Consider the following 12,735-nt stretch of genomic DNA (forward strand, 5'->3'; position numbering starts at 1 on the left):
TTTCTTACTGCACCCAGGTGTTCTTGTAGGCTTGCTACCCTGGTGCGATGCATGGGGATTGGGGATGTGTCCGTTCTCGATGCTGCAGTGTCGCCAACGATGCTGCATTGGTCTCTCCAAGCGTGGTGCCACGATTCATTGGCTTTTGCAGCCGCACAGCAGGGCCTGCGTCGGAATCGGTGCATTGATGTCAGACTTCAGAGATTGGTGCACAAGATTCATCATGCAGCGATTTCTCCAGCCATGGGCATGCTCTGTGTCTGGCTATTCAGCGGCGCATAGCGGAGATGCGTCAGAAACAGGTGCAGATGTGTTGCACTTATCTTTGTAGCATCTCTTTTCCAGCTCCCAGCAGCAGGACCAACCTTCAAAGGCCCAACATAGCAACAGGCACCTCTTGTCAGGTAAAAACACCCAACAAGGAAGTTCAGGGGAGCTGGGAGTGGAGTCTTTGTGTCACTGAGACTTCAGAACGAGAGGCAGGCTAGACTTCAAGCCCTTGGAAATCTTCTTCAAGCAGGATACACATCACACCGCAAAGTCTTTAGCCTCTCCCTGGCTGAAACAGCCACTGCAGGACTATCCCAGACAGCACACAGCAAAGGGGCAGTACTTCTTCAGTTTTTCCTGGCTCTTTTCCTTGGCAGAGGTTCTTCTGAATCCAGAAGTATTCTAAAGTTCTGGGCTCTAGGCCTCAATATTTATACAGCATTTCTATTTGTTCTCTTGTGACAGAGAGGCTCTGTGCTCAGTCAAAACCAGTTCTGCCCTCCCTGTTTCAGCTTCCTTGCAGGAAGTGGAGACAGCATTGTCTAAGGCAGATCAGGAGACCAGGTCCGTTCAGGTGCAAGGAAATCTCATCCCCCTACTTTAAATGCAGCCCATGTCTATTCAGCCTAGCCTCGACTCATCCAGGAAAGGCAGGACACACCTCAACTCCCGCCCCTCCCCCAGTGGCTTTCTACAGTGAATGCACATCCCCAGCCCTTGTCACTCCAAAGCCAGACAGTCAATCCACAATCCAGTAGAGCCACCAAGGATTGTTAAGAAAGAGAAAACCCACTTTCAAAAAGTGCTATTTTCATGCACACAGTATAAAAATCTTCTTTACTAAAAGGTGCATTGTTATATTCTGATTTCAGGCATACTAAACTCAATTTTTCCATCCTGTCCCGTCCCAGCGGGAAGTTATACTTATGAGATGTTATAAGTAAACTCCCATTCTATCCTATGAGATAGATAACCTTTCAATAGTGAAAAAAGGAAATACACTGTATTTTACTATCAGGACATGTCTCACACATCAGTATATGTCCTACCTTTCACATACACTGCACCCTGCCCACAGGGAGACCTTGAGCCTTCCTTAGGGGTGACTCACATGTAAGAAGAGAGAAGGTTAGGGCTTGACAAGTGGGTGCACTTACCAGGTCGACATGGGAGTAGAGACTGCGTGCAGACACTGCAGTGGAAGGTCTGGAATCCCTTTGAAAGGATGCTTGTGTGGGTGGCACAATCAGTGTTGCAGGCCTACTAGCAGCATTTGACTTACAGGCCTTAGGCACACACAGTGCACTGTACTAGAGTCTTAGTAGTAAGTCAAACAAGCCAAACATGGACACACCAATCCATATTAACAATTTACAGAGGGAACACTTGCACTTTGGCACTGATCAGCAAGGGCAAAGAGCCCACAGCATCTAGACCTGCAAAAACGGAAGTCAGCACACAGTAAAAACACAGGAAGCAGAGAGAAAAAGATAGGGGAAAATCTTGCCAAGGATGCCAGGTCAAATATAAAAATAATCAAAGGGGGTAACTTTACAGAACGTTTGCGGTGTACAGTTAACTTCATGTGTGCAAAATGAAGTTCACACCACTAATAATGACACAGACATTAAACATTAAGAACGATGTACACCTCCCAAAGATCTGTAGAACGCTGAAGTAAATTGGCATTATTAATACTCATTGATATACAACTAGTATATACTACTTTCTGTGATGTACAAGTGACAATGAAACTGATGTACAAGATGCCAATTATTTTATTTTAGACAGCTTCAATATCGCTATTACTTTCCATGCATATCAATTTCCTATAAATAGTTAAATGTAAAATCGGTCAATTCTGTGTCGAGCAGCATTCACAAAAAGTATTTACAGAATAGCTGTTTTTGGAATTTATTATATTCTTTTCTGGTTTGCAGACAAACTTTACAAAAATGATGCTACATGTGTGCTGGTGCTGATATAGTCCTCTTCTTCTGTGTTTACAAGGCGGTTTTTATCAGCATGTGAGCACACTAATTCGGATGCTGTTTATACACTAAGGGTCATAAACCATCTGTCACATTTCACTAGTTTTGCAGGCAGGCATGCCATGTTTTTTATTTGGCTATTTAAGGAGATTAGTTATATCTTCTCGCTTTTAGTGCCAAATATAATTTACCTACTTCTAGTTTTTTTTGTTTTTTTTACCTCTTTGTATTTTCATGCATTTAATAGGTGACTCAGTTAATGTGCTTAATAGCCCGCTGTTGCTCATGGATGATTTGAGTAAACTTTTAAATGATTCAACAATCACCAAGAGCTTAGACTCTCAACACACGACGAAACAACTCCTGTCGTGCTAGATGTGCCCCCGTTTCTTGAATTCCTAGTGTCACTTCGGGCATAAAACATGCTTTTTCTTCCTGCTGAAAAAGTTCGTTTTTGATTTTAACTAAGAATACTTTGGAACTGTGTTTCAGAATTAGCAAAGGAAATCATTTCTGAGTAAACCCAGAGATGAAAAAACATAGGAGAATACTTTTAATTTAACAGGCAGCCCGCTAACACACGAGTGTGGTAGGAACCTATTTCTACCAGCAAATCCCACAATCACCCACTATATTTTGAATTGCCCACTACTAGCATGCCCTGAATGTTTTTTGGGCAAAGGTGCCCACCTCTGAATCTTTGGCAGTGCTAGTTGGCTGCTATGTCATGACAGTCAGTTTTCTGTTTTTCAGAATAAACCAACTCTATATATTCCAAAGCAAGCATTGCTTGTGGAATAAACACATGCCCCTTTTACACAGAGTGCTGAATCCTATAGATAACTTACACGTTTGAATAAATTACATTGGTGAGAATGTTTGCTCTACTTTTTGACCATTACATTCAGAAATCTGAGTATAAAGTTACTAAAAAAGTGTAATTTACATGTCTACGCCCATGTAAAAGTTGGTGGAGCCAAATTTATGAGCGGTAAATTACTAAGCTGTAGTAAGTCGAGCACCACACTAGGCCTACCACTGCTACTGCAACACCATCCTTTATTTTAATAGGTGGATAGAATGGGTGCTTTGACACAGCCTTGCTTAACATCTTGAGACAAATTCACATGGAGTAATCGTCTAAGGTCAGAGTTGGAGCTGCGGATTAATGCACAGAACTTCTTAACTTATGAAGGGGGGTTCTACAGCGATGTGTTGTGTCCGCAATCACACCTTGCATACTTGGAAAATACTTGAGACATGGTCAGGATAATCGAGTGAAAGGATACCACCCTATTCCAGCTCTAATTTATGCTGGGCGATTTGTTACTTGCAGCTCATCCTGAATTATTTAAAGATTCTCAGGATTTCTTTAAATTGTTCACGGACCAATTAGATTTAAGTACTAACTTTTGTAACTTGTAACACATTTATATGATGACTGGCCCCCAGGTTGTTTATGATCAAAGATAAGATGATATATAAGGACCAATCTTTCCCATATCTTGGTATCCCGTTTGAAAATGTTGATAGATGGCATCATTTATTCGCCACCCTTTAGCAGGAATATAAGACATATATAGGAGCTCTTTTCGACTGTGCATCTAAATTCTAAATTCGGATCAATAAACTATATGCTCGATATTCTAAATGTTAATGTATATCCATTTCTAGATATGGAGTGAGGATATGCAGATGTGGTAAACCCTCTAATGAGGGAGAATAGGTTTTGTAGATGATTGCATTCTTAACTCCCCCACCCCCAGCAACGCAACTTATATTTGTTAGGAAGAACTATGTCTGCCTTATCTAGTAGATGCAATTAAATTATGCCAAAAGTTCCTCTGGGGCATAGTTTGCGCTAAGTCTGATATTACATTTTAAAGAACAACAATTTCTAATTGTTATTAGATGGAGCCCTGAGGATCCTATTGTTCAAATAAATTATTATGCTCCAAACTTGGATGACACAATTTGTTCTCTAACCCTAAATCTATTTCTATTTTAAAGCAAGATATTTTTTGGGTCAATTCTGCATTTTGTATTTATTGGCAGACATTTAGAGAGCTAGTGAAATTCTAAAATGTCCTGTGCATTACTCTTTTCTTTTGAAGACTTTTTCACCATTGAGTCCTATTATTGTTGGGTGACTAACGACCAGCATAGATTTGTAGTGACACGTTTAAGCTTGGTTCCGTACACATTTCATTACGTTTTTCCAAGGGCTAGGCTCCCTCTAATCCGTTGCTACCTTGCCCGTTTGATTTTTCTAAGTCTAGTATAGAATGCACCCTGGTTTGCCATTTTTTAAAATTCAATCCATAAGCATTATTTGGTGAAGGTGTTAAATGACTGAACTTTGCTAACTGCAGTTCTGCCATACTCTATCTCCAAATGTTGCACAGCAAGACAATCGGTTTGGCCATGCCTAGTTATCATAATTGTAACTAAACAAAGAAGTAACTTGTAGTTATAATGTATTCAAATCTATTGGTTTTTCTTTGTCTATATTGGGACTTAATAATATTCCTATAATTCAAGCTAAGATAACAATTTAGAATAACAGTCTCAGTTGGAGTATGCAGTTTTTACTAAGTGTACTATCTCTTGTGCAATGTATTTTCCATGTAAGTTCATGATTTTCTTATATTTTAAATTATGAGATTGTTGTTGTTAATGGTTTTTTTTTGCTGTGTGGTTTTAATTAACTGAATAAAGTTATATTGCTTGATTGACTGACTGATTGATTGGAATTCCTCTAAATTCCTAAACCTAGCCAAATTCACTTTCAACCTACTGTAGGTGTTGATCAATCAGGGCTTTCAGTATATGCATTTGCACGCTGCCCCATTTTCTCTGTACTTTGACACGTTAATGGGATGGCCATCTCATTATTTCAGAAAAGGGCAAATATACTGAAAGTGTTGTTGTGACTTTCATTTCACATACAGTGTGTTGTTGGGTTAAAGCATGTGCACACCAATTTACACTGCAATGAATAAAGTCAGATGTGCTTCTACATAATCCAAATCGTTGGTGTCATAAGTCTACTAGTTGTCACACCAATAAAGGAGTGCACTATAGAACCAGGTAGCAAACAATTCTTTGTCACATTGTGCATCCATTTACTTTAGTCCGGAACACCTATCTTTAATTTCCACAATTTTTATGTAATTCCAAATGTTTGATTTGAAAATGAAATAAGCATAGATTTCAGACTACTGTGGCAGTTTCTCCAAAGAATATGGGCTATTTTAAATGAAAATTGGTAATGATCATTGAGGCAAAATGGAATATTTTTTTTAAGTGATCTAGACATTTCTATTCAAAATTTAATTTTGTTTTGTCTTTGTTTCAAATACATTTTGTTTTATGTCCAATATAACTGCTGGTTTCAGGAAAAGAATAACTGATAGACATTTTATGTCTTATAGATAAATACATCCATTTGGTCTTTATGCAAACTGGGAACCAAGAAGATTGATGAGCCTAAAATCTTGGATCAGTTCAGTGCTGCGGGAAGAACTACTTCTACAGACAACCCTTCAGATTCCCTTTCAAGTCAGAAAATTCTCTTAAATCAAAAAATTGCCCATAATTTTAGTAAGTATACATTTTACATGGTTATTGGTCATTCTTAATGTTATGTATTGCTAAGTTAAACTGTATTGGATGGAGATTATAAGCAGTCATCAACAAGTAGCCTCCTTGTACTACTACAAACATAATGTAGCTGACTACGAGATGTGTGCTGAGGTAATGAGCTTCCAGAAGGTCAGACTGGGAACAGACATGCTGATAAATAACTCCTTTGTTTTAGGTCTTACTTTTCTCTCCATGTTATTGGACGAGGATCTAGACTTTTCCAGAAAATAGGACCAACGCCCTAGAATCACATTTTATTTAGTATTTTCGCACAACCACATTAAATTGTGTGGCTAACTGAAATGTTCTGCTGGGGTTGTACCATAAAATATTTACTTGTAAGAACAGCAGCCTTGAATATGCAAATATTTGTGAGTGATAGGGTCTTGAATGTAATTCTGTCCATTGAAGGAAGCCAGTGGGCAGTCTTTTTCAAACAAGCAGAGTTTTTGCTGTGCTGTTTCTGAAACTTTGAAGATATAGCAGCAAGAAATCTGAACAGCAGTTATATTCAATATTGTAATATTCTCTTCTTGATAGTAACAGTGCTGAATCGAAATTTGCCTAGCAGTGTAACGGTAAGTTTCAATTCTATTAAGGACACGGAGGCGAGGATTATGCTTTTTACCTTCTTCGCTGATTTATTCACAAACTGACAGCAGCCAAAAAGCACACAACAACAGCCCTACCTTAACAAAGGATAAGGGCAAACAAAGAAAAAATGTCCATAAACTACAACTCCCATGAGCAACATAGGGCAGTCCATAATGCAGTCCTTTCTCAGTATCCACTGTAGCTAGGTAGAACGTCCCCTTCATGACCACTTCCTCTTTCTTCGCGCGAGGTACGCAATTCCACTATTGGTCCTGCTTGGCGCCATCATTTCCTACAACAAAGATCACAGCGTCAGCAGTGAAAGGGACACTCGTCAGTGACCAAAGAATCAAAATGCAAAACAGTCAAGTCATAACCATGGAACTGGAAAACCTAAGTACTTACTGCAGTACGGGAGGGAAATCTCCGTAGGCAGATCGGGAGGGATAATCCTCGCCTCCGTGTCCTTAATAGAATTGAAACTTACCGTTACACTGCTAGGCAAATTTCGATTCTATGTCAGGACCGGAGGCTTCAGATTATGCTAGTTGAAAGCTTACTCACCACCAAATGAGCAATATCGACAACCGGTTTGAAGTAAAACCTTTTAAAGGTAGAGTCCGAAGACCAATCCGCAGCTCTCATCAGATCTTCCAATCTGGCTCCTAAGGAGAAAGCCTTCGAGGCCATGGCCCCTCTAGCTGAGTGAGCACCGAACTGTTTCGTGTCGATGCCTGCTTCCTGCATGATCCACCGTACCCATCTGGCGATGGTGGGAGAAGAGACAGCCTTGTGCGGCTTTCGCAGCGCAATTAGCAACTGTCATTCGCCCGGAGGGCGAAGTTCCAAGGTTAGATCCTCATAAGCCTTCAAACGCTGGACCACACACAGCTTGGGAGTGTCCACGAAGTATGGGTAGGAAATCGTCCGTGAAGCACACTTCGTGCGACGCCCTAACGTGAAGACCACCCCTTCCGGGGAAAAAACTCTTGCCGTGACATCCAAGGTGCGTACATCTGACACCCGCCTGCATGAAACCAGACACAAGAGCATCGCCAACTTTGCCGAAAGTTCCTTCAAGGACAAATACTTATTCTGCGGCCACGACAAAAAGAGGTTAAGCACCAGGTTAACATCCCAAAGAACCGAATAACGCGGTTCCGGAGGCAAAGAAAGTCGAATGCCCCTCAAGAGGCGACAAACGAAAGGATGTTCTCCTAGCGGGGCCCCCGCCACCGGCTGGTGGCCCGCCGAGATCGCTGACCTCATTGCATTAATAGTACGATAGGCCAGGCCGGCCACGGCGGATTCCGCCAAATAATTCAACGCCGGAACGACTCCTGCGACCAAGGGATCCAGGTTCCGTCGTAGACACCAACGGGACCACTTATTCCAGGCAGATCGATAACGCTTTGTCGTGCTGCCTGCCCAGGCCTTCGAGAGGAAATCCTCAGCTGTTCTCGAAAGGCCCGGGAGCGACCAACGTCGCCCGAAAGCCTCCACGCCATGAGGTGAAGGGAGCTCTGAGTGAGCAGGGGATGGAGTTCCCCGTCCGCTCTGAGAAGAAGCCGTGGAAACCGGGGGAGTAGGATTGGAGAATCCCAAGAAAGTTCCAGCAGAACTGGAAACCAGACTTGAGATCTCCACCAGGGAGTCACCATCACCACATCCGCCCGCTGGCAGCGCAGATGGGCCGCCGCTCTCAGAATCATTGAGAATGGAGGGAAAGCGTACGACCTCTCCAGACTCCAATCCTGGAGGAAGGCATCCGTTGCCTCCGCTAGAGGGTCCGGCCTCCAACTGAAGAAACGTGGGAACTGGAAGTCCAGACGGGACGCAAAAAGGTCCACCGAGAATGGGCCCCAGGTATCGTCCAGCCATCTGAACACTTGTTGATCGAGTTTCCACTGACTGGAGTCCCGCAGATATCGGGAATGCCAATCCGCTACCTGATTGTCTTGACCCGGCAAGTATTCTGCCGACACCTGATGCGCCAGGCAATAATTCCAAAAGACCTTCGCCAAGTCCGAAAGCGCCTTGGAACGAGGGCCACCCAAATGGTTTACATAGCGCACAGCCGAGATATTGTCCATGCGGAGCAAGACGCAAGAACGGACTGTGTCCTTGGTCCAGCAGCGGACCGCGAAGGACCCGGCCAGCAGCTCCAGACAGTTGATATGGAGCTCTTGTTCCTCGGATGACCAGGCGCCGCCTGTGGAAAACTCCCCACAGCAAGCGCCCCAGCCCGCACGGCTGGCGTCGGACTCTATCACCAAGTCTGGGACCGGACCGAAAATTGCCCGGCCGTTCCAGGCCTCCATATGTGCAAGCCACCAGTTCATCTCCTCCTTCACCTCGTCCGATAGGGGAACCACCTGATCGTAAGTCAGGCCTCGCCGGAGATGATGCGCTTTGAGACGCTGAAGAGCTCGGTAGTGCAGGGGCCCCGGAAAGATTGCCTGGATGGAGGAGGATAGTAGACCCACCACCCGGGCAATCTGACGGAGAGACGTGTGTGATCGTGAGATCGTCTATCTGAGGATGTGGCGGATCTTCCCTAGTTTCTTGGAAGGGAGGCTCAGGGTGCAGTGCGCCGAATCCACAGTAAAACCGAGAAACACGACCGACTGGGAGGGAACCAGGACAGACTTTTAGCTGTTGATCACAAACCCCAGACCCTGGAGCAACGATATCGTTTTGCGCAGTTGAAGACCCAACTGCTTGGGGCATTGAGCCATCAGCAGGATATCGTCCAGATAGACTATCAGTCGGATACCCTGGCTCCGTAAAACCTCCACCGCCGGCCGAAGGAGCTTGGTGAAACACCAAGGGGCCGAAGAAAGACCGAAAGGAAGGGCGGTAAACTCGAACACCTGACCCCTCCATCGGAACTGTAGAAAGCGACGGTGTGGGGGATGAATGGGAACCACCAGGTACGCGTCCTTGAGATCCAGACGCACCATCCAGTCGTGTGGAAGCAACACATCTCTCAGAAGATGGATACCCTCCATCTTGAAGTGCCGGTAGACCAACCAACCGTTGAATTCCTTGAGGTTGATCACCGGCCGCTTTCCGCCATCTGCCTTGTCCACCAAGAACAAATTGCTCAAAACCCCCGCCGGGTGTTGAGTGGAAAGGCAAATGGCGCCCTTGCGAAGCAGGTCTGAGACTTCGTCGTCGACTAGTCGTGCGTCCGTACAATAGAACACGATAGGCTGAGGAGGCCTGACCTGCCGGGGTTGATCGTAAAATTCCACGTGAAAACCCCGGATAGTCTGCAAAACCCAGGCATCCGTCGTGATCGCGGCCCAGGCCTCTGGAAACCGGGCCAATCGTCCCCCCACGCGGACCTGGTCCGCTGAGATTACACTCACCGTTGGAGGAGTTTCCAGTCGCAGTCTTGAAGCCACCACGGCCACGGAAGCGTTGTCCTCTGGTAGGGTAGAATGTGTTGTAATTTTGCGAGGAGTTATACTGCCCTCGCCCGGAGCCTTGATTCCTGTTGGTCGCTTGCTGACCACCACGGCCGGTCGCGCGGCCCACTCCGCGACCGGCCCCCCTGGAGAAACGCTGGTGGAAAACTCTTTTGATGTTTGACTGGGCCCTATCTAGGGACGTAAAGGTATTAACGAACTTTCCCAGTTCTCTGATAAACGGCTCTCCAAAGAGGCCACCCTGGGCCACTGCCCCTGCCTCGGAAGAGGCCAGATCCCCCAACTTAGGGTCTAGTTTGATCAGGAGGGATCTTCTGCGTTCTGTAGACAGCGCGCAGTTTGCGTTCCCCAGGAAAACCACCACTCTCTGTGCCCAGTTGGAGAGGACCTCCGGGGAGATGGCCGCCCCGGACACTTTGGCTTCCTCCGCCATGTCCAGAATCTTCGTTATGGGGCCGATGGCATCTAATAGCTTGTCCTGGCAAGCCCGCCAGGAGCGGTCAATGCCTTTCCTAGGGTCCTTAACGAATTTCGCCAAAAAGGTGGCCTTTTTTGGGTCTAACTCTGGGGTCATGGCAACCTTCCCCTCCAGCGTAGGCCTGGGGCACTCCCCACGCAAACAGCTCCTCGCCTCCTTTTCTAAGGGTTTGCGGAGGCGGCCAGCGACAAACTTCGCCACCTTCTCCCCGGGGGCCCAGGCCGCTGACCTCGGATGCATGATCTCATCCGGGTCAAGCATGCCCGAACTGTCCTGAGGGAGTGCGACGGCGGAGCCTGAAGGCCGCCAAGAACGCTCCGACCCTTCCTCGTCATCGGTGTCCGGCGGGGAGGTTGGAGCCGGTGACAATGGAGCCGCCCCGGTGGCCCCCGAGGGGCCCGGGGTTGGGGAGGACGCGGGGGTGGGGTCCATCGCCTTAGCGAGGAATGCATCGCGCAGCCTCTCGAAGGCGTCTTTATCCACACCATGCGCCCCACTCGACACCCCGTCCCTACATTGCTTCTTAGGGGCCGGGGGAGTACTCCCCGTCGGGGCCGTAGGATCAGGAGGGACCTCTAAATGTACCTGGGTAACCCTTTCACACTCCTGGATGACGCGTGCAGAGAGACGCTCCTCCATAGGCCTAACAATCTCTGTGACGCATCTATAAATAGAACTATCTACAGCCTGGTAGAATTCATCATCGTTGAGGTAGCCCTGCGACTCCGAGTACTCGTCCCCCATCAGTGTCAGGCGCCTAGCGCTAATACCAAAGCCTTAAGGAATTAAGATTGCCCAGAAGCAATAACTGGTTAATTGTACAATGGCTCTATCGGGTACAAAGAACTGACAGGGCTGCAGGCTAAAGCCAGAGCAGTGGATTGTGGTGCAGAAACGAAGCTGCCAATAGAAAGTGCCCAGCGGAACTGGGAATCAGGGGGGCACTCACCCCACTAGCGCGCAGGCCCTCTCTAAAAGACCAGGCCCTCGTCACCTCCCCGCGCGCTAGACACACTCACAGCAGGAAGACTTCAGAGTGCCTTTGGCAGCCCACAGGCGTCAACGCGGTCAGGCCGCCATACAGACCCCCACCGGGGCATAAATTCAACAAATGTGGGGCAATACAGGCTCCAGGGAGCGTCAGGGTGAGGCGACAGGGGGGAGGCTCGGTAAACAAACGTTCTCCTCAGCGCGCACCGTGACAGGAAACGCGCCGAGGAGAACGAGACGCACCAGCACCCCCTAGCGGCCGGAGGCGGCCGAAAACGGGCAAAGTCGCGTAGGAACGAAAAATGTTCCCGCGACCAGAATGGGCTCTGTAAAACAAAAACGGAGCGTCAGAACAACCCCACAATAAAGTATAAAACACAAAATCTCACTGTAAAATCCCAACAAACCCCAATCATGAAACAAGTGAGGAGAGAGGGAAAAAATCACTTAACTGGCTGCGAAGCAGCGAAGAAAGAGGAAGTGGTCATGAAGGGGACGTCCTACCTAGCTACAGTGGATACTGAGAAAGGACTGCATTATGGACTGCCCTATGTTGCTCATGGGAGTTGTAGTTTATGGACATTTTTTCTTTGTTTGCCCTTATCCTTTGTTAAGGTAGGGCTGTTGTTGTGTGCTTTTTGGCTGCTGTCAGTTTGTGAATAAATCAGCGAAGAAGGTAAAAAGCATAATCTGAAGCCTCCGGTCCTGACATAGAATTGAGTTTTACACTTTGTGGGAAGATAAAGAGCAGTAATATTATATTTTAAGATTTTTAAATATACATGTCAGTCTTACTTATATGTGGTATCACAGGCAAAAAAATTGTTTTGAGACCATGATGACACCTTATTTCGTGACTCTATTTGGCTGAGTTAGAATGTCTCAGAGAAAGGCTAGCTTAAACTGTGATAAACTTCAAGAACAATTTACTGTGAAGTAGTTTGTTAAATCAGAAGCTTTCTTTCAGGTTGAAGCTTTAGCAAACTTTTACTTCACTAGCAGAATTCAGAATTTTGCTCTAAGGAGCATAGTCCCAAAGCCATTTTGGAGTATGTAAAGTAGTGCTGTTTCAGATATTCGGAATTGCCATTCTCAGATATCCTGGTGGAAATATGTGCCTCAGCCTCTCCTATTTCTCCTGAACAGAAGTATATGATCTAATAGTAAATGTGTTCAGGACCAGGAGGAGTGCTTGGAAAATGGCTTACTCCTAAATGGGTGGGGTAGTAAGAAATTTAATGGGAGGTTTAGGTAGTTAGAAGCCAATAAAAACAGGCATCTCAGGTGGGCTGGAGTTTTACAGCAGCAAGAACTTGAGGGCATATCATCAAGG

The 12,735-nt window shown here is 45.9% G+C and overlaps 1 protein-coding gene across 1 annotated transcript in view; it reads left to right on the plus strand.

Moving 5' to 3' along the window:
• LOC144766720 (disheveled-associated activator of morphogenesis 2-like) overlaps nucleotides 1–12,735 on the plus strand; it is a 902,367-nt gene that overhangs the window by 618,443 nt on the left and 271,189 nt on the right. The window contains exon 7 of the mRNA XM_078650477.1: nucleotides 5,696–5,864. Coding sequence (XP_078506603.1) covers nucleotides 5,696–5,864 — 169 coding nt within the window. The remainder of the gene's footprint in view (nucleotides 1–5,695; nucleotides 5,865–12,735) is intronic.

Source organism: Lissotriton helveticus, chromosome 7, assembly GCF_964261635.1.
Source record: "Lissotriton helveticus chromosome 7, aLisHel1.1, whole genome shotgun sequence".
Taxonomy (NCBI): Eukaryota; Metazoa; Chordata; class Amphibia; order Caudata; family Salamandridae; genus Lissotriton; species Lissotriton helveticus.